This window comes from Lagopus muta, chromosome 1 (genome assembly GCF_023343835.1).
Source record: "Lagopus muta isolate bLagMut1 chromosome 1, bLagMut1 primary, whole genome shotgun sequence".
NCBI lineage: Eukaryota > Metazoa > Chordata > Aves > Galliformes > Phasianidae > Lagopus > Lagopus muta.
Genome location: NC_064433.1, coordinates 93,278,874 through 93,298,783, shown reverse-complemented (window position 1 = coordinate 93,298,783; position 19,910 = coordinate 93,278,874). Strand labels below are relative to the sequence as shown.

The 19,910-nt window shown below is 33.7% G+C and overlaps 1 protein-coding gene across 3 annotated transcripts in view; it reads left to right on the top strand.

Moving 5' to 3' along the window:
* Positions 1-19,910, top strand: part of CADM2 (cell adhesion molecule 2) — a 611,269-nt gene that overhangs the window by 364,665 nt on the left and 226,694 nt on the right. For 2 of the 3 annotated variants that reach the window (XM_048941298.1, XM_048941279.1), the window contains exon 2: positions 19,198-19,224. The exons of the other annotated variant lie outside the window; for it this stretch is intronic. In XM_048941298.1, the coding sequence (XP_048797255.1) occupies positions 19,198-19,224 (27 nt within the window). The remainder of the gene's footprint in view (positions 1-19,197; positions 19,225-19,910) is intronic. 3 annotated transcript variants of the gene reach the window in all.

Sequence of the window (19,910 nt, the reverse complement as noted above, 5' to 3'; positions counted from 1 at the left end):
TTTTTTTTTTTTTTTTCTGTTGTAATCACACAAAAAGAAAAACACAGTTTTAGCATCTGTAAGCTTACACACAACATGAAGTAATATACAGCTTGGAGCCCTGAAGGTCAGGAACTAGAGTGTTAAATATTACAGAGAATGTGAATTAACACTAGGAAGGAAGGGCATATTTTTTGACAGAAGTGAAGGAAAGGAAACAAAACTCATGAGATTTTGGGCACCATGCACCTTGTAAGTGTAAGGAAATCAGGTATGTTACCTGTGGAAGTCAAATGCACTGATGAATGAAGGCAAATGCATTGATAGCAATGCTGAAGTAATTGAATGGCCTGTATTGTATTTACTGTAGAATCAAGTAGAATCAAATCCTGGAAAATTACTAATAAAAAGCTGATTGATGGTGGTGAGATACTGGAGCAGTTTGCCTGGAAGGCTTGTGAAAGCCTGTCATTGGAATTGTTTAAAATTGGGTTGGATGGGGCTTTGGGAAATCTGATCTAGTAGAGGAGAATCTGCTCATGGCAGTGGATTTGGAATAAGGCAATCTTTGAAGTTGCTTGCAACTCAAAACATTCTGTGATTCTATAAATTTTAAGCAAAGTTGTGTTGCAGATTTTTACTGTTTCTTGTTTGAAAAGAGGAAGCTAATCTCAGTGTGTATTTGAGATAATATGGCTGGATCATGTGAGTATTTGAAACAGTGGGCAAGTATGGCAACAGTACAGTATTTTTACTGTTAAAGCAGGAAGAAGTAGGTAAACTGATTTGTTTCATTATTTATTTTAGAGTTACAGGGGTCTGGAGCATTTTCCTTGTGAGGAAAGTCTGAGAGATCTGGGACTGTTCAGTCTGCAGAAGGGAAGACTGAGGGACGATCTTACCAATGCTTATAAATTCTTAAAAGATGGGTGTCAAGTAGATGGATTCAGGCTCATTTTGAGGTGCCCAGCAACAGCACAAGGGGCAGTGGTCACAAACAGGAATGTAGGAATTTCCATATCAACATGAGAAACGACTTTACTGTGAGGATGATAGAGCCCTGAAATAGGCTGCCCAGAGAGGTTGTGGAGTCTCCTTCTCTGGAGATGTTTAAAACCTGTCATGCCAATTCAATACTTAACAGCCTCAAGAATACCATTAATCCTAACTTAGTGGTAGTGGTAACTTCTTTCTTTATGTTTTTCAAAGCATTCAGTAAGAATTAGGAAAACTGTAATTTTATGTGAAATAAAATTTGACTTTTTGCTGAATGCTGCAGTCCATTTAATATTTTGTGCACCAAGCACATCATTCTTATACCCAAGATAGAGCTGAAGTTCAGGGGCATACATTTGAATATGAGATTACTGCAAGGAACATGAATGATTGTTTCTGGGCCTAATGATAGAATTACTTAGGCTGGAAAGGACTGTGGAAGTCACGTGAATCAACCCCGTGAACAGAGCTATTGCAGTTCTGAAATTAGATCAGGTTGCTGTGGCCTGAACAAATTTTGAGCATATCCAAAAGCAGCTTTTTCCTCAGTCTTTCTGGCTGCTGTAGTCTTTGACTACTCTCATGAAAACAGAAGTTTTCCAGCTGACTGCTGCAAGGTCAGACCGTCTCAATGACACCTCTGAAATGGTGATTGCCTGAAATGACTGACTTCAAAGGATTTCATGTTAGCATTTATGTAGAAGTTATTAAAGGGAAGTAGGCTACAGCTGCTAATAATGATGGCATTAATGCTGTAGCTGGTGAGTAGATTCCTACCATTGTGTGTTATGGTGGCAGGATTGAGGCTAGCACTTCTGCCATCACGATCAGTGCAAGAGAGAACTCTTGTTAAAATCTGAACATTATAAAGCTCAGGTGAAAATGGATGGATGCCAGTGTTTTCTGATGAGCTACAGCAGACTGGTAATGCCACCCTGCTGTACTGACTGCACACTTCTAATTTATTTCTCAGCTCTCTGAGACTTTGGAACAGCAAGAGTGAAAACTCTGAGCTACCCACTTTGCTAATCTGTGTTGTTTTCAAGTCTTTGTTTTCTGTTCAATTCACTTTTTCCATGTATACTAGCTGATGTATTAAAAGATTTTACCTGTGCTTATCACTTGTCATGGATCATAATAGAAACTTTATCAATGCCGTAGAACAGTTTGAAAGCTCATCTGGCATGAACCTCTGATTAAAGCGTGCTTTCTTACATTTGGTTACTTAGGAGCCCTGTAAAAGATGCAATTTGTACTACTTGAACAGAAATGGTAAATGAAGGGAAGAAGCTTTGTATCCGGTATCTTTTGGAAACCTTCTCTATCATGTCCCTGTTAGTAATTCTGAAGAGCTCTCTTAAACTTAAATGGATGATAGGATGTTGTTAATCTGTTTTAACCAAGGCTATCATCAATCACATTAATCTATTTTAACGAAGCCTAACAAAGCTGTTAACAAAAGACTTATTTTTCTTGTTTTGTTCTCCTTTGGGGTTTTTGTTTGTTTGTTTTTCTTGTTTTTGTTTTTTGTTTTTGTTTTTTTTTTGGGTTTTTTTCCTCCTGCATTGCAGATAATCTCTTTTATTTCATGGAATAAAAAAACGCAGATAATTCTTTTGGGAAAACTCTCTACTTAATGGCTTGAGTTTTTACTTTTTGTCTTGTTTATGTGGTTGAGTAGAAAATTGCCAGAAGGCAAAGCTGCTTATTTTTACTATGTTAACTTTGAATATAAATATACATTAAATTCATTGAGGACAGAAGGCATGGACCAACTCAGAAGGATGTATTGTCCTTAAGCATTTGCAGATGGCAGGCTCTTGAAGGCTTGGGGATGTGAAAACATTGCGTGCAACTTGAAACACTGTAACTACTTTGTTGGGTTTGTTGGCTTTTATTTGCTACTTCCTTTAGCTGTGTGGTGTTTGCTATTGATGGGAAGGCATATTTATAGGCCCCAATGGTTTCAAACGTTTTCAACTAAAATACTATTCCAACTTAAAAAGTATTGATAATTTTTAGTATTTTGCATTTTATTATATATTTGACCATAGATACCAAAAAGTGTAATTCTGTCTTAATTTTGGAGGGTTTTTCTCTTCACCTTCTCATCTTGTATGCATTTATGAAGTATTCTGAAATGTGCTATGTAGAGACAGGTTTTTTGCTATATTTCTGGATAACGAAAGGACAGTCTGATTTGAAGTTATTTTAAAATGTTTTTTTCCATAGATGTGTGTACTTTCACTTTTCTTCCCTTTTCCATTATTTACTTATTTTGCTGGATCAGTGGTATTTGCTTACATTTTCTAAAGCTTTATCTCCTTGAAGTTTTTGGGACAGGCTAAGGCATTTTCTTGTACTGGTTAATTTGTCATCCCCATTTTTATTTACTTCAAATGATTTACTTCTTTTATATGGATAACAGTGATGATGGCGTGGTCCATAGGAGTTAGATGAGGTAAGGGTAGTCTGTGGGATACTTGCATTTACTTTTATGGCGATGTAGGACTACACTTGGAAACAGAGGCCCTGTCAGATGGAGTGAAAAAAAAAAAAAAAGAGAGAGATTTCTCCAGTCCAATATGCTGCCTTTGTCAGTGGCAGATAACAGAAGTGTCAAGTATCGTAATTCACCTAGGAGTTTAGATTTATAATATGAGTAAAATGTTATTAATAATAGTCCATGCTGTACTTGGGGCAGAAGGATTCTGCTTATATTCTGATGCATGAGATTTAATTACTCCTACATCATTGTCTTTGCTTACAAAACTGCCAGTGTTGTTTATCATCACAAAATTATCCAACCCTTTAAAAATGCAGCTTCAATATTTGTCTCAATGAACTTTCACAGCAGTTATTCTGCAAATTAATTAAACACTGCCTTGGAAAAATAACTTCTTTCTGCAGTTGAGAGTTTAGTAGCTTTTCATAGAGCCAGATTGTTCACTCTCAGGGAATAAAGTTAAAAATAAATTTGATAGTTTTCACTGTGTCCCTCACTATATTGTTGTCTTTTTTCTCAGTTGATTAATTAATTGGTTGATTATATATATGTGCCTTCTCCTCCCTCAGCCCCTTGCCAACTTTTGGACTACTGCCATCAAAAAAGAACTGTGTAATAAGCCTATAAATGTTAGTATCAATATGGACGATCTAAAGTAGCTATATGAATTATAGTATATGTATAACCCATCTGAACTTAAAACTTTGAAGTTAAACTTCAGTCTAATTCAGCAATTTCATTGGGGTAATTAACTTTATCTCAAATATCTCCTGTTTTGTTGAAAGATACTAGTTGTGTGGTATTTTTGTTTTATTCCAGTTAAGTTAGCATTCTTTTCTGTTTATGATACACAGCAGATTATATCCGATAATTGCATGTTTCTTATAAGAGCAGTAATGCATGTCATGTAATAGTTTCAGATTAAAATGAAGGGAGAAGGCAGTGTGGCTTTTTATGAGCGTGAAGTATAAAACTGATATATAGAGCAAAGAAATGTAGAGTAGAAGTACATCCAGAGAACTAACTGCATCTAGAATTGGTTTCAGCGGCGTCAGTTCCTTCATGTGGCTCTGCTCTTGCACTAATGCTGGTAAGAGAATGTATGGCTGGGAGATGGACAGAGGGCAGTAACATGCCATATAGATTTAGGGGTACTTAATTCAAGTTGTCATAATAGGCTGAATAAATCTATATGGCTTTCAAAGAATTTTATATTTCAAGTATAAAGAGGGCATGGTATGGAAAAGTGCATCATGTCAAGATGTTTATCTTCTGGTATTTGTCTTCATTACTATTGTACTATGCACTTACTGTCTTCTCCAGTTCTCTGAATTTCATACTTTTATAATTACTTGGCATTATTGTTAATATATTTTTTTTCCATGGACATCTGATGTCTGTGCACTCAGACAGGTTTTAAGCTTTAAGAACAACTCATGTATTTATATTACATATAATGATATATGTTTATCATACATATAATGACCTCATACGCCTCAGTTGCAGAAATCTAGAGTAATAGTTTCCTTTATTTGATTGAACTGTGTAACTTTTACAAACACCATTCCTTAGTACAGCTGCATGCTCCTTCTCCACACATCTGAATTCTAGGTTGAAAGTGTGAAATGGCATTTGACATTTCTGGGAGTAAAATCATGGAATTTACAGACATCTTCCTTGATACAGATACCAGATTCCTGGAGGATGAGAAGTCCCATTTTAGTTGAACTGCCTCACAACCTAATCACATGATCACCCTATCAACCATGTACAATACCTGAGAGCCAGAGCATCTTGCATTTCTTATGCACGTATTAAGCATGTATTTCTTATTGGGTTAGCTTCATGAGGTAGCTGTTTGCTGTGACGAAATTTGTTGCATATTGATGCCTGAATCTTATTGTATGTCATCACTCATGAATAACAAGTCTTTAAAGAACTTGTTCTTATTTGTTGGGTGTATCATCTCTCATAATGATATTGATGAATATATTAGTAATTTGCAATGCCCAATAACATCTATAAGAATATAATAATATGTACATGAGCCTACTCATAATTGGTACATTATTGCATTGTTGAGTAATTATTTTTCCCAAGTCACTAATATTTTCTTTCAATCATGTAATAGGATATAATTGTTTCTGGACTCAACCTTCTTAAGAGAGTAGCAATATCTTTGTCATATTCAGTGGATGTTGGATTTGTTCCCTTGGCCAGCCTAAATTATTTCTTGAATATACATCTTTAGATCAAAATATTCTTTTCAATTACAAATTAAATAATGTTTACATTGCACAGGCCAAAACACTTTCCTTTCCCCCACCTCTTTCTTTTCATCTGTTAGGTTACAGTTCTGATTCGAAGCCCTGAAAGTCAACAGAAGGTCTTTGTTCAACTTTGAAAGCAAAACATAATAGAATGAAAAAATTTCTGTCATTAAAGGAAACGTCAGAATCACGAAAGGAATATCTATGTTGAACAAAAACATTAGGTTTCAATGAATAAATGTCATATATGTCCTTGTAGATTCATTCATCTCTAAAGTATCTTCTGTTGAACTGTCTTTGAGACGTATATGAGTATTATGTGCTGTAAGTTTTGTAGAAGTATGCGTGGTAATGCAAATAGTTTTCTGAACTATCATTCACATGATGAAATATGCAGTAGTGACTCTGCAAACTTTACTTCTGTTCCCAGCTCCTGTCTTAAAAAATGTAGAATACAAAAATAGCGAGAATCAAATATCCTGTTAACACTTCCAGAAAACATGTATGTTTGCAGCAAGCTGCTTCAGAGCCCAGACATTTACACTCTGGTTACTTTTTTCTTGACAGCTTCATACATATCTGACAGCTGAATTTTACCTTGAGTGGCAATTTTTTGTCAGCATTATTGTTCTCTTGCTGAAGAGAATATAACTTGAAAAGTTACTTTTATATACAGCATACAGTAGTTGGTATTCGCTATTTTGTGGTAGACAAATTGCTGACCTTAGAAGCTATTCTATCCATGGTTTCAAGAAGAAAAATAGAAAATTTAACTTACCAAAATAACAGTTAACAACAGAAAATGCCATGCTAATCCCTCTTTCTGCATGTATGCCTCCCTTATGAGTGAAAGAAAGGAGAAGAAGAAAGGTGGAAAAAATATGCAACAGTTTCAGAAACTGTACTGTGAAACACCATCATTTCAAAGGTATTCCTTTCATCCTAGACCTACTTTTTTTCTTCTTGCTGGAAATCAGTATTAAAAGAACAGCATATATGAGAGAACATTTTACTGTTAAGCTTCTGGTTGACAGTTTAAACAAATATTTATGTAGTATTTAAATGGAAGCTTTGCAATTTCCTTATACTGTGCTGACTGCAGAACCAAATATGGATGCTTTAAAACTCGTTTGCTGCTATAGAGCTCTGCAGCTGGCACAGAACAGATCAGCCTTCATAAGGAATTGCTTTTTGTATTTAAATTAGACCATACATTGTACAAAGTTTAACTTCATAATTCTACTAATAAAATATCTAGCCATTGTAACTAAATTTGTAGCCACTGTTTTTGCTTTGCCAGTGATAGTACCTTTATTTATCCCATAGTCTAATTGTGCTCTTACCAAGCTTTCCCATAGGAAGTGGAATTTAAGCATCTTATGTCAAGGGAATTATAAAACCACTGAAAGAATTTTCAGGTGATCTTACTGAATATGAGCAGAGGTATCAGAATGCAGCGAAGTATAAACTTACAAAAAACAAAACAAAACATTAAAGCATTTTATTCATTCAAGTGGATATTTTGATCTTGTGGCAATCCAGTTTCTATTTCAAAAATAATGAAGGGATACCTTTTTCCCTGCTAATAGCATAACCAGATACATCTAAACCACAACCAGACAAAATAATTGTGTAGACATTTAATTTTTTTTACACTCTTGCAGTTCATCAATCCAAATTACTGTTTTCCTTTATTTAAATAATTTTAGCATAACTAAATTATTGTTTTCCTTTATTTAAATAATTTTAGCATATAGTTTCTTTGCCATTGTTTAGTTGTAAATCTAATAGTATGATTGGAATTACTTAATCATCTTCTGTCTGAAGCTTTTCTTCATTTCTGATTCATCGTATCTATTATTAAACCCAGCTGTTGATGTTTTTGAAAGAACTGATTTCTGAATTAACACTGCATTGTGTTCTATAATAATGCCACTTCTGAATTATCATGGGCTGCTCCCAATTTACTTTTAGATAATTAAGGGCTGTCTTTATTTCTATCTAAGTTGCCTGCTTTATTTCCCAGAACACAAGGATCTGATTTCATTCATGCTGCTCTAGGGGTCTGAAGTTGATAATCATTTTTCTACATCTGCCCTCATCAGTGTCATCTTCCAATGTATGATGCTCCAGCATAATTCTTTGCTTTATTCATTAGCATTCATATTGCCAGTGCTATGATATGATAGTCTGCCACAAGTTGTTCCCTGTTGTGAAGTCTGTACCTTTGTGCTTTGGAATAGCCTTGATTTCTAGAGTACCTACATTTAAAAAAAATAATTATTATTATTTTTTGTTTATGTAAACATATTTCCATATAAAAATTAGTCAATGTTTGTGTAGATTGAATATGAGAGATAATGAGATTGGATGATTGGGATTGTGGTATTGTATCTTATGTATGGTGCAAATAGTAATTACTTAGTTAAATTTAAGGGGCATAAAACAAAGATCTCGAGTTATACAATGTATTTTGGATAACTAGCTTGTGGGCTGCAAGCACTTTGCAAGCTGCAAAGTGAACTGGTATGTTCTTATTAAAAATACAACAACAGACAAAACAAAACAACAAAAAAACAGACATGAACTGTGACGTGATTCAATATGGGATCATACATATAATTGCTTACTTTCACTGGTCTGCTTAATTTCTAAATGCAGTTAGAAGACTTTGTGGGGTTTTGTTTGTGGTGGTGGTGGTATTTTTTGTTGGTTTGTGTAGAGACTTTACAGTAAAATCCCCAGACAATTAATAAAAATTATCTCATTTATACCTACTAAAATTCATAACAGAAGGTCATTTTATGCTCTTAGTAGGCTTTTAAAAATGAGTACTATCACCAATTTATGAGAGTTGTATTTATTTCTTTATTTATTTCCCATGGCCAGAAAAAAATTTAATCTAGCTCTGCTTTTTCTCTCACTAACATGTCCTGAAATACAAGGTGAAATTCCTGTGACTTCTCCCACGTGGAATGATTGATATATTTATGCTCTTATTTCTTCAGTTTGACATTTTTTGAGGGCCTATTTGCAGTACATTTAAATATCAGGGGTAAAGTTATGCAATGGATGTGGCAAAGAATTACCTTCACCTTCCTAGTAGGTGTGATTCATAAAAAAGTGTGAGTATCTAATATATTAGGCGAGTATCTATTTGCTCAAAGCTACTGTAGGAAGCTCTTAACTTTTTTGTTCTTAAAGGTTAATGTTGATTTCATGCCCAAACATTTTTAACTTCTTGGTTTCTTTTTCACATGTGTAAAAGTGAAGCCTTTGAACTGGAGTGTTAAGTTTCTCTTTACATCATTGCTTTATATAAGGACTTTACTATTCCTCAAGAGGCAGCACTGCTAAGATGCAGTGTAAAATTTTTAGGCAAGCATTGAGGTACTCTAACAAAAACTGGTTCTTACTTATGATGTGTCAAATTACTGTTCTGAGAGTATATGTTTTAGGTTGCATTCAACCTTTAATTTGACTGAATTTAAATAGCTTAAAATGCCTTTTAGTTGAAACTTGGCTTGCATATTATATCTCTCATTTCAATGAAAAACATTCAGATGCAAATGTGGTTTGTTTGGAGTGAGTACAAATGCCACTATCATGACTGATGAAGGTTTTTGATCACACATCTACAAACTGAAACCTTAAAAAGCAAGAGGCGATTTGGACTGGCATCTGCAGTGCCATGAATTATTTAGTTCATATTATTCATAAATCTCTTTGAAGAGAAGGTTTATGAGGTTGTTAAGGAGGGGTAGTCATAGTTGTATTGCCAGTTTGCATTTATGCTGTAACTGACTGCATGTGAAAACATCTTCTAAACTGCAAGAGCTGTACTAGTTATGAAACGAGGTGCATGTATGAATGTCTCAGAAATTGACTTATCCTTTGGAAGGTTTCATGGGTTTTCCTAGAAAAAGAATGGTGCTGTGTGTGTCTTTACTGTCTCTGCTGGCTGCTCCAAGAAGTGGGCAAGGTCTGAGCATGTTACAGTAATTTGGAGAACTACCCAGCTAGCTGCTAGGGACCTGGGTGAGTATCTCAGAGCACATGTTCACAGCTGGAGGCTTTCCTGCTTCTCATTCACTGAGCTACAAATCTCTTTTGGCTGTGCTCCGAGAGCAAAACCGACATAGTGACACCAGCCTTTTGCATTCTTTCTCTCAAAATCCATCAGTTTGCTATAAACGAGTGGTATTTCAAAATGTTTTTCAATTTCCAGCAATGACTGAGGCTAAACTGTATATATAAGTATTACACTGGTACAAAGGGCTCAGCTCATTGTATTTGTGCAACAATTCTGGCGTAGAAGATGCATGTTGTGGCAGAGATGTCAAGGAAAAAGAGAGAACTATGCAGTAGTTTATCTGCCTTGTCAGCTAGTTTAGAGTTTGTTTGCTGTGTTTTCCAAGAAGGTTTCAGTTCACATTATTGAGGAATACCTTTGGTAATTATTTAGCTACTGTATTTTTTTCGGTACTTTTTAAAAACTCATGTTATAAATCAAAATACTTTAAAGACTTAAAATGTTTGTTTGTTTTTACAATTTGCAGATCACTGTTTTCTGTAACCATTTTTTATCACAAAATAAGAGTAGTAAGAATACTTCAGAAGTCATAATTAAGAAAGTTAGTGTAAGAATTGCATCATTTCCTGTAAACAGTCACTTTGACTACATTGTTTGTGTTTTTTCTTTGTTTGTTTGTTTTAATTTCTTATAGTAATTATTTTCAGGAGTTTCTGCAAATTATGCAATGAAAGTATTTCCATTTATTATTTTTCAGTTGATTATTTGCATTACTTTACACTGATTTTATTAATTGTTATTCAAACATACCGGTATGCATTATACTTTACATTTAGTACACACGTATATATTATATAGTATATCACATATTGCTCCATATACTACTTTATGGAATATAATGTATACATTTATAATTCGAAGCTGTGTGTATTTAATGCATATTTGTATAACAGAATCTGATTATCTTAAATAAGAATATATTTAAATAATGTGTATACAATATTTGATATCTGTACATAAAACATGTGATGCGCATACATAGAGTTTAATATACCTAGGTATATATTCATATGATTTTAAAATCTGTGTCTTCACTAAAGAAAGTAAAATATATATATATATGAGAAGCAAGATTGAGGAGTAAGAAGTGCAATAAACATATACAATACAATATGCAAAATGTTTTCTTTTTCCTAATATGAGTAACATAACAAACTTGTAACAGTGTTAGAAGCAAGGAGCACAGAAGAAATTAATTTTAATGACAGTAAGAAAGTAATTTTTGCTAAGATAAAAACTTTCTCATCATGCTGTTATGCCAACTATTCATTTTTACTTACTGTAGAATTTTAAATAGTCTATCGCTTTATATACTCTCTCTCTTATCACCTATAGAAATACCTCTTCAGTACTGAATGCTGAAAATACAGGTGACTGCAAGTTCAATATTTTGAGATTTGTATGCATTTGGTTCTCTGAACTTGCTGCTCTAGATTTTTATCTCAGTCTTTTCCCTTCCTGTCCTTAAACTTGCTCTTACTTTTTATAATCTCTTTTTCTCTGATTTCATCTTTTATACTTCCCCAGCTATTATTTTTTCTTGTTGACTTGGAAGAACTTTTCTTTTTGCCATCTGTCAATTTTAATTCATCTTTATATATAAAGCTTCCTACCAATACTTGTCTTAGTTTTAAGGACCCTATGCATCAGTGTCCATAGCTGTAACTTTTACTTTATTATTTAGGAATTCCATCAAAACATGATTTGCTATTACATCTTTACCATTCAGAAATCCATATTAAAAATGTAATTATATTTTAATGTTTTGATTACTTTGTAGGTAAACTTAAAGATTTTTAAGATTGTTTGATGAAAACGTCATGTGAAAAATTATTTCATTACTCTCCAGAAAAGAATGTATAATTTTAATGTATATGATCCATTCTAACTTACTGTATGTAACAGGGATTGAAACAGATCTTAAATTTTATCATCACACAGAGTTATCTATTTTCAGAAATATTATGTGTCAATTGTGCATTTATTTTAATATTTCTAAATTATCTTGTAAGACTCACTAGTTCCAAAAGAGTTATCTTCCATAATATTGAAAGCTTCTCTCTCTCTCTAGAAGGTCCTCAGAGGAGTGCCTGCAAGGTTTCAGGTCATGACAATGTGTAAAACTTCCAAGCATATTTCTTGAGCTAGCAACTGCAGGAGATAATGACAAAAATTCCATGTAGACTTTTTGAAGGTTGAATGAGATCATCATTCAGAAGTCACTTTTAGAATTCCCATTCTCCAATTGAGGAAGAGCTTAGGTGCAAAACATAGTGATTGGTATTTGTCTATATTTATGAAAATCGTGTCAGCAGAGCTCCACACTTAATTTATTATTTTTATGTGTGTGTGTGTTTCTTGTTAATTTTCCTGTCTTAAGTTTGTCCTCTAATGTCTGTAAAAGACAAAGTTAATAGTATTTGGGGAATTGAAAAAATATTTATTTTCCATGTAAGGTCTTAATTCTGTATCATTTAAGATACGTACTTGTTTCTACAAGCTTCACTCGATGTCCTGATGTTCTTCAGTACATACCTTAACCTTCATGCACTTCATACAGGTGATGTATTATGGATGCGATGTAATGCTTTTAATGCAGAGATCCCATGGGCTGTGATACTAAAATAAGCACAAAGCAAAAAAAGAAAGTAACTACAATGAAAGACATTTTCCTTCCCAAGACCTTCTTAGGGTTTACAGTAGGTAAATGAATTGTGCATCTGTGTGGTAACATAAGGGCAACCTTAGTCTGCCTGGCTGGCTTCTTGCCCTTGTCTTTAAGTTTCTACGTTCAGAATGTTCATACTAGTTACTTGTTTTCAATAACAGTAACTCCTAAAGGTGTGTGAGTTATTGGAGCTATGGGCCGTGTATGGAAAACAATACAGCATTGCTTATACTTTTTTTTTTTTTTTTTTTAACTAAATAAAAATTTAAACCAACTGTGAATGTCACAGTTACTCTTAGTTTAAACAAAACAGAGATGGCAGTCTGAGGTGTTTGCATGCATTGATCTGCAGATGTGAGAAGAAACCTAAGCCAAAAAAGTTCCAGCTGCTTGATGTCAGCTAGTTTGTTCCAAAGCAGTTTACAAAGGTTACCCAAGCAGGACCATTTCCTTTCTGCTCTTTCTGGCGACCTGACATAAACACAGAAGCTGAGCGTTTTGTGTGATGAAAAATTGTGATAGTTCGCCTGCTGAATCAAAGCTTTTAAATCAAAAATTAAATTTATAGTTTCAGTTTTGAAATGCCTGTAAAAAGATCTGGGGGCAGAATTGAGTGCATCTGTGTTTGCATGCCAGAACCACACTTATGACCTTATGGAGTTCTTCATTTTACTGCTTTGAGGTTGTTTTTGTTTTTATATTTCCATTTTAAAAGATTTTGTTACTTTGATGAAATGAAATTTTTTAAATGTATTTACTCTTGTTTACAATCTAAGTAATTTATTTGCAAGTGAAGTTCATGTGATATTTCATGGAAACTTCTGCTGAAATTGCTTCCTTGCAACTTGCATTGCTAATAGAAATTGTATGTCCAGTTGTATTATCATATGAATGAAGTTAGCACTGGGGACAGGCAAATCATGTTGTCTAGATGCCTTTAAGAGAAGCCTTTAGGGCATGATTATCGTCTTCAAGTTTCACTATACAGTAATGTACTGTGTTATGTGTCTTCAGCTGCTAATGTGAATCAGCTACAGCTGAAATCCTGAACTCTAAAGATGTCTGTATTATAAGATGCTTCTGCTGATCTCCATTGTGCCAGTTATAATATCAATCAAGAACAAAATTACTGTATTTACTGTCTACTTTTTAGAAAGAAAATTTAATTGTCTCTTTTTGAGTATTTTTTGATTAGTATGATAAAATAAAAGTCACTGCATGTGATAATTGAGTCTCAGTTTTTAAATATTTGAAGAATTTAGCATTATATTAGGTAGCTTGAAAGATGCTTATAGTCCTAGCTCTTTCATTTCAGTATACAAATTTCTTCTCATTATCTGTGTTTAGTAATTACTATTTTCCAAATCTGTTTTCTGTTGGCCTGCAAATGAAATATTCTGAACACAAGAAATTACTTTTTCATTTCCTAGCATTGAATTCTGGAGTGGTTTGGTGGGTGGAAAACCAAAACGCTGGAACCTGTGCTTATTTTTCACATTGCTGTTCAAAGTTTCATCAAGTAAAATATAATTGTATAGAGTTTCTAGAGCTGCTGCACAGTATACAGAAAAGTGTGCTTTAAAAGCAACTTCTCAAATGTGTCTGTTAATCACAGAACATAGTGAATACACACTTGACAGCTGCTGTTTTGATTTTCTGCTAGTCATTTAATTACAGAATTACAGAAGAGTTGAGTATTATTGCCAGGAATGTGTGCTCAGTTTCTAGTTTCTAGGTTTGCTAGATGCCGGGATTTCTGATACTGCTTTATCTTTAGGATCTGCAAAGTGAGTTACAAAGTTTTTAAAATCTGTCTTGCCTGTAGATTAAAACATATTGTTTAGGAGAGATGTTAGCTGGGATGGATACCTTTTTTTTTTTTTTTTTTTTTCTTTTGGTATGTGTGTGCATACATTCAATTATATTCTCAAAGAACTCCCAAGGTCCCATGATTCTGTCATCAGCTTATCATGGAAATGGCAGCAATATCTTCCTGAATGCAAGATACCCAAAATCCCACTCCAGTTTTTTGGTGATATTTTGGTGATTATGGTGCTTTTCTCCTTCAGTGGCTTTTGAAAAATGGTATTATTAAAATATAGTCTACAAAGCATGCTACAGTACAGCATATACCTGTATCTTTGTTTTCAATGGGTCTCTTACCCAGTTGGTGAGCACATAATAATTTGCATTATTCTCTTGAGAAAATGATCCCTCTAAGTCTTCTGTCACATAGAGGAAATTTTCCAGTTAGTCAAGCAGAGATGAATTTAGGTGACCTAAATGACCAGTGTTAATCCATCAGCTTATCCAAAGGGAAAAGGTAACATTGCTGACATTGTCATCATAAATTTAAAAGGAAAATTCTAAATTAAGTAGTAAAAATTAGACCTTCTCTTTTGAAAATATGGAATGTGCTTTGATGTTTTTTTAATACTCTTTTGGTTATTTTTATTTATTTTATCATCTTGTGTCTTTTCTTGGAAAGAGCTATTAGATCATTGTAACATTTAGATACTGCACTAGTTTTCCTCTATTTGTGTTCTTAATACATATAATAGATGAAATGAGAACAGAACGCTGATGTCTTTCACTTTCACTTTTTACTTTCTTTTTATTTTCTGAAATAAAAAGTTAGGCAGGCTGGACATTTGGGAGAAATATTTTCTCCCTGTTCTTATTTTTATTGAGCTATTGAAATAATTGGAAGCACGTGATTTTTGTTTTTTCCTAAAAACAAGATCCCAAATCAAATAATAAATCACATATAAGAGAAAAATAAAATAAATGCTATATCGAATCTGTCTGAAAATGGCCACAGAATTGAAAAGCATAGAGACAGCTGAGAGTGGAAAAAGTATTGAACAATTTGTAACCACCATTTATCAAAGAATGTAATTTAACAATTGTTGGCATACAAAAAACTATGAGTCGGAAAGATATATCACAGAAAAATAAAGCAATATGTTATTGATATTTGAGAGTAGGGATATATTACGATTTTTAAGAATCGAACCCAGCATTCTACGTACAAGCAATGATTTTTGAACACATTTTCTCAGTAGTAGAGCTACAGCAAAAGTGTTTTTCTGATTTTAAGATGCTATAAAAAAAAATCTTAGTTCTGTGAAAATTAACTGACGTGATTCAGAACTCAGTTCAACTTTCATCCCCTATCCTGATCTCCCAGAATGGAATCCCCTGAGATCTCTAACCTTGAACTCTTCATGCTCTATGATTCTCTCACTCTTAGACCTCCCCCTAACAGCCAACCCTTTTGTTTTGTGTGTACTGGAAGAGACTTCAGGATATTGTTTAATCTTGACAGAACCAAGGGCTTAAGATTTATTTTCTTCTCAATCTTACCTAGAAATCTAGTAGAGTCTCTCATGTCTTTCAGCCTCACTTTAGAGAGTGTGGTCTTTCTTCTTTCTCATTCCATCTTCTTATGTCTTTAAAAACTTCCTTAAATTCCAACAAAGTTATTGCTCAATTTTTTCTGTAGTGTGCCTCTCTATCTAGAATCAATTTCTTAAGAAAGATAGGGCTGAACAGCTCAAAGAATTGTGACTTCAGAAATGTGTTCGGATTTTTAAACAAATGCCTGAACTTGGTGAAATATTTTAAGTCATTTGCTTTCCTGTTTGTCCAGACTGACTTGTTAATTTAGCCAGATAAAGTATATACCAACCAAATAACCTAAATTACAGTTTTCAGCTTACATTGTACCCATAAATAGTTACTGGCTATTATAATCCACTTTAGTTGTATTAAAGAAGTTTCAAATTTAATCAGAATCCTGATAGTGTACTACTTTGAGAAGAAGGAGGCTCACTGCCTTGGAGAGTTTTTATCTTTAGTTGTACAGGAGGGAAGTCACAGTGGAGACAAATGGAATATTTTATCTCCATTTTACAAGTGGTTATGTGAAGTGCAGAGAAATAATTGACTTACTGAAGACAGTATGAAGTACATGTAGATATTGCAAAAGTAATGTTATTTCATGAAACCCACTGGTCATTTGTAACTCACTCCAATGGCTTGAAAAGCTGAGCTATCCTGTGTCAGGTGCTCTAAGCAAGAGATCAGCTTCCCTCTGCTAATTTTCGGTGTTAGAGATGCTCAATTGAAACATCTCTGCTAGTTTCCTCCTATGACCTTCCATGTAATAATAGGGTGAAGAGATGGATAAAAATTTCCAAACGTGTAGTTTAAAAATAACATCCTCTTTGCATACATCAAGAAGGCAAATAAGGAAGAGAGAAAAAATATTTCACCTTTGGAAGAAGAAAGACCAACATCAATGTCAGTAAGAAAAAGGAAATTTTCTTCATGCTAGGTATCAAAAAAATGGGTCACTGATGGAAACAGCTCCCGCTAGTTCCCTGCAGTAGGCAGAATTATATTTTGAAAGACATTTTGTAGCTAATTTGGCTGTTGTGCAGTTTGAACTTTACGAATTGACTTGTAATTGGACCTTGCTGTCAATGGAAAAACTTACAAGTATTGAACATGACATTTTTAAGAAGGTTACTGTCATCTAGTTCTCTATCAGTGAATATGCAGAATGTTATAATTGGTCTAACAAGCTCAGTAACCTGTCCTACTTCCACTTATGCACAACCTCATTTCTGTCTTTTCTTTATTTACTAATAGATGGTAGGTAATAATTCTTTTCCTAGTGCTCGAGCTTCAAAATAAAGCCATCTAACCATAAAATTTTTTTTATTATTTTAATATATACATATATACATGCATATACTTAATTTTTGTATCACCATAATGTATGTGTATACATGTTTTTTCTGAACAATTACAGTACCTATATAATTTTCATGTACATATTTTATATACCGTTGTATTTTGAATGAATAAATACAAATTCTCTTGTTGCTTTTAAATTACCTGGGGAGATTTTCTCCAGACCTTTGTTAAGTTTAAATCATTATTATGGCTTGAATTGATAATGTCTTCACATGTATATTATTCTCAGAACTGAGAAAGTAGGGGAAGAATAAGAAAATGAACAGTTTGAACTCAGTGCATTCATTATCAACTTATATTTGCATGAAGGAGAAACTATAAAATTAGAATGGCACCATTAATTTTGCTTACTGCTGAAGTGATATTTAGTGTGTGTAAGATTTACTGGATTTTTTTGCAGCTATGTCTTGTTAAATAGCCCCATGGAAAATTAATTGTAAGACTGTAGCACTGTGGAAGTGTCTGCATTTGTTGTACCTCCCCACAGCAGAGTCATTCTGTGGAGTAATGTTGATTTCATATATCACACAACTGCTTTCTTCGTTTTGTTTTCCTGGATAACAATGACAATGTAGAATAGTGCCACTGAAAGTAGAAGTGGGATCTGTGAAGATGAGCAAAAATCTCGAGAAATGACATTCATAAAATTAAAAATCAATTTATTTTTATTTTTTCCCTAAAATTTCTACACATATGCAACTTGGACATCAACGCCATGCTCTCCTTACTTACCTTACTAAGGACTGATTGGCAAGACACTACACTGGTGAAAAAAGGAGGGGGGAAAAAAGGACTGAAAATCGATGTGTGGAGGAGATCAGTAAAGAGAACAGAAAGAGATAATTTAGTCTTTCTCCTTTCTCTCTGTATTCTGATCACAAGTATAACTACTTTTGAACTGTAGTGTATTTCCATTTTACAAGAAAGAATTACGAAGGGGATTTTGAGAAGATGAATTATGATTTCTTTTTCCGAAGGTACCTGTTCCTCGAATGCATTTTCACAATGCATGTGAGAGTTTAAAGACTTATGGATAGTATCATTTATGTAATTTACAGCTAACAGAGTGTCCAAATTTACTCTTCAGTTTCTTACATTGTGTAACATTAGCTACGAGCTTCAGAAAACAGAAGATAATTATTCTGCCAGTTTTGGAGGCAGGGAAGATGGAAGTTGGATATTTTAAGATCCTGTCTTTGTTAGTGTGACTGTCTTGTGCCTTTGCAAATAATAGTAGTATGAAGCAGTGTTGCTCTGGGAGATGTAACAAAGGCTGTTCTGCCGCCTTCTTTTTCTGTGATTTGGAATGTTGGTCACTGCTAAAGTATTGTCTGCTCCGTTTGCTTTGCATATTCATTAACATGAGTGGATGCACACTTAGGGTGTGAGAACAATCTGAAGATACATGCTTCAATGAAGAAAAACCAATGATCATATAACATAGACTATGAATAATTGAAGTAACTGCAGTTTAACTGATGTTTACTCTAAATAGCTTTACAGGACATTTACATATCAAGAGGCAGGAATAAAAGGCTGATATATGATGTAGAGATTCTTCAGAATTAGTTTTTAGGAAGGCAAATTGTGCTTTAAGTTTAGAATTCAGAAATCTATGTCGGTATGCTCTCACCTATACGTGATTAATGGTACATGATTTTTCAGTGGTCATTGCCATGCTTCTTGAGAATGTCTTGTGATATATTTTCTAAGCATAACAGCACAGGTCTTCTGACAGAATCATAGATCTGAACTTTCTTGTAGAACTGTACTGTCTCAAATAGGTCAAATAATCCTAGAAACAGTGTTTGTTAGCTTTGAATCAATAGTGATAAAGTTTCTCTGTATTCTTTCTTACTCAAACTTCTATCTAATCTATCTTTGTTCTCTTGTTCTTGTGCAATCTTTTCCTTGCTTCCAGTGGCTGCTACAAAGAACAGAGCTAGAGGTGAGTTCCTGCTTGCGCTCTTCAATGTACAAAGCATGGTTATGCAGCCCACATATTATCTCTTTTTTTTTTTTTTTTTTCCTGCTGTTCAAACTGGCAAAGATATTTTTAGATTTGTGGTATAATAGGCAAGTGTTTTTTTTTGTTTTGGTTTGTTTTCTGTCCAATTTTCTAATTGTGCCCCGAAGTTCAGATTATTTTCATTGTTTATCAGTTACCATTGTATTCATTTTTCTGGATGCTTAAATGTAGAGGATTTTTAGGAGAAAAAGAAAACCAAATACATTTTAGTTCCGTTTCCAACTCTCATTATATTAAAATAGGGATATTAATGGCATTTTAATAGGAATTTGAATATTACATAAAATTGCTCATAAATATGTAAATGTAATTTATAATTTTTATCTCTAGAAGTAGTCATAAATATCTGAACAGACAACATAAATGAGCATAAGTGTCTCCTAAGCAGCTCCCATCTTTTCACACTACTATAATATGATCATCGCTATTTTTGATGATGTGCCAATATATAAAAGTGTACTAGTAAAGATTTACTGTTTCAGGCCAGCAAGGTGATGGTCACAAATCAGTGTGACAGTGAAAGAAAGTTTTCAGAGTTAAACATCTAAGGTCAACTGTGCCAAAACCATTTCCTGAATTTCAACAAAGCCATAGCATGGTAAATA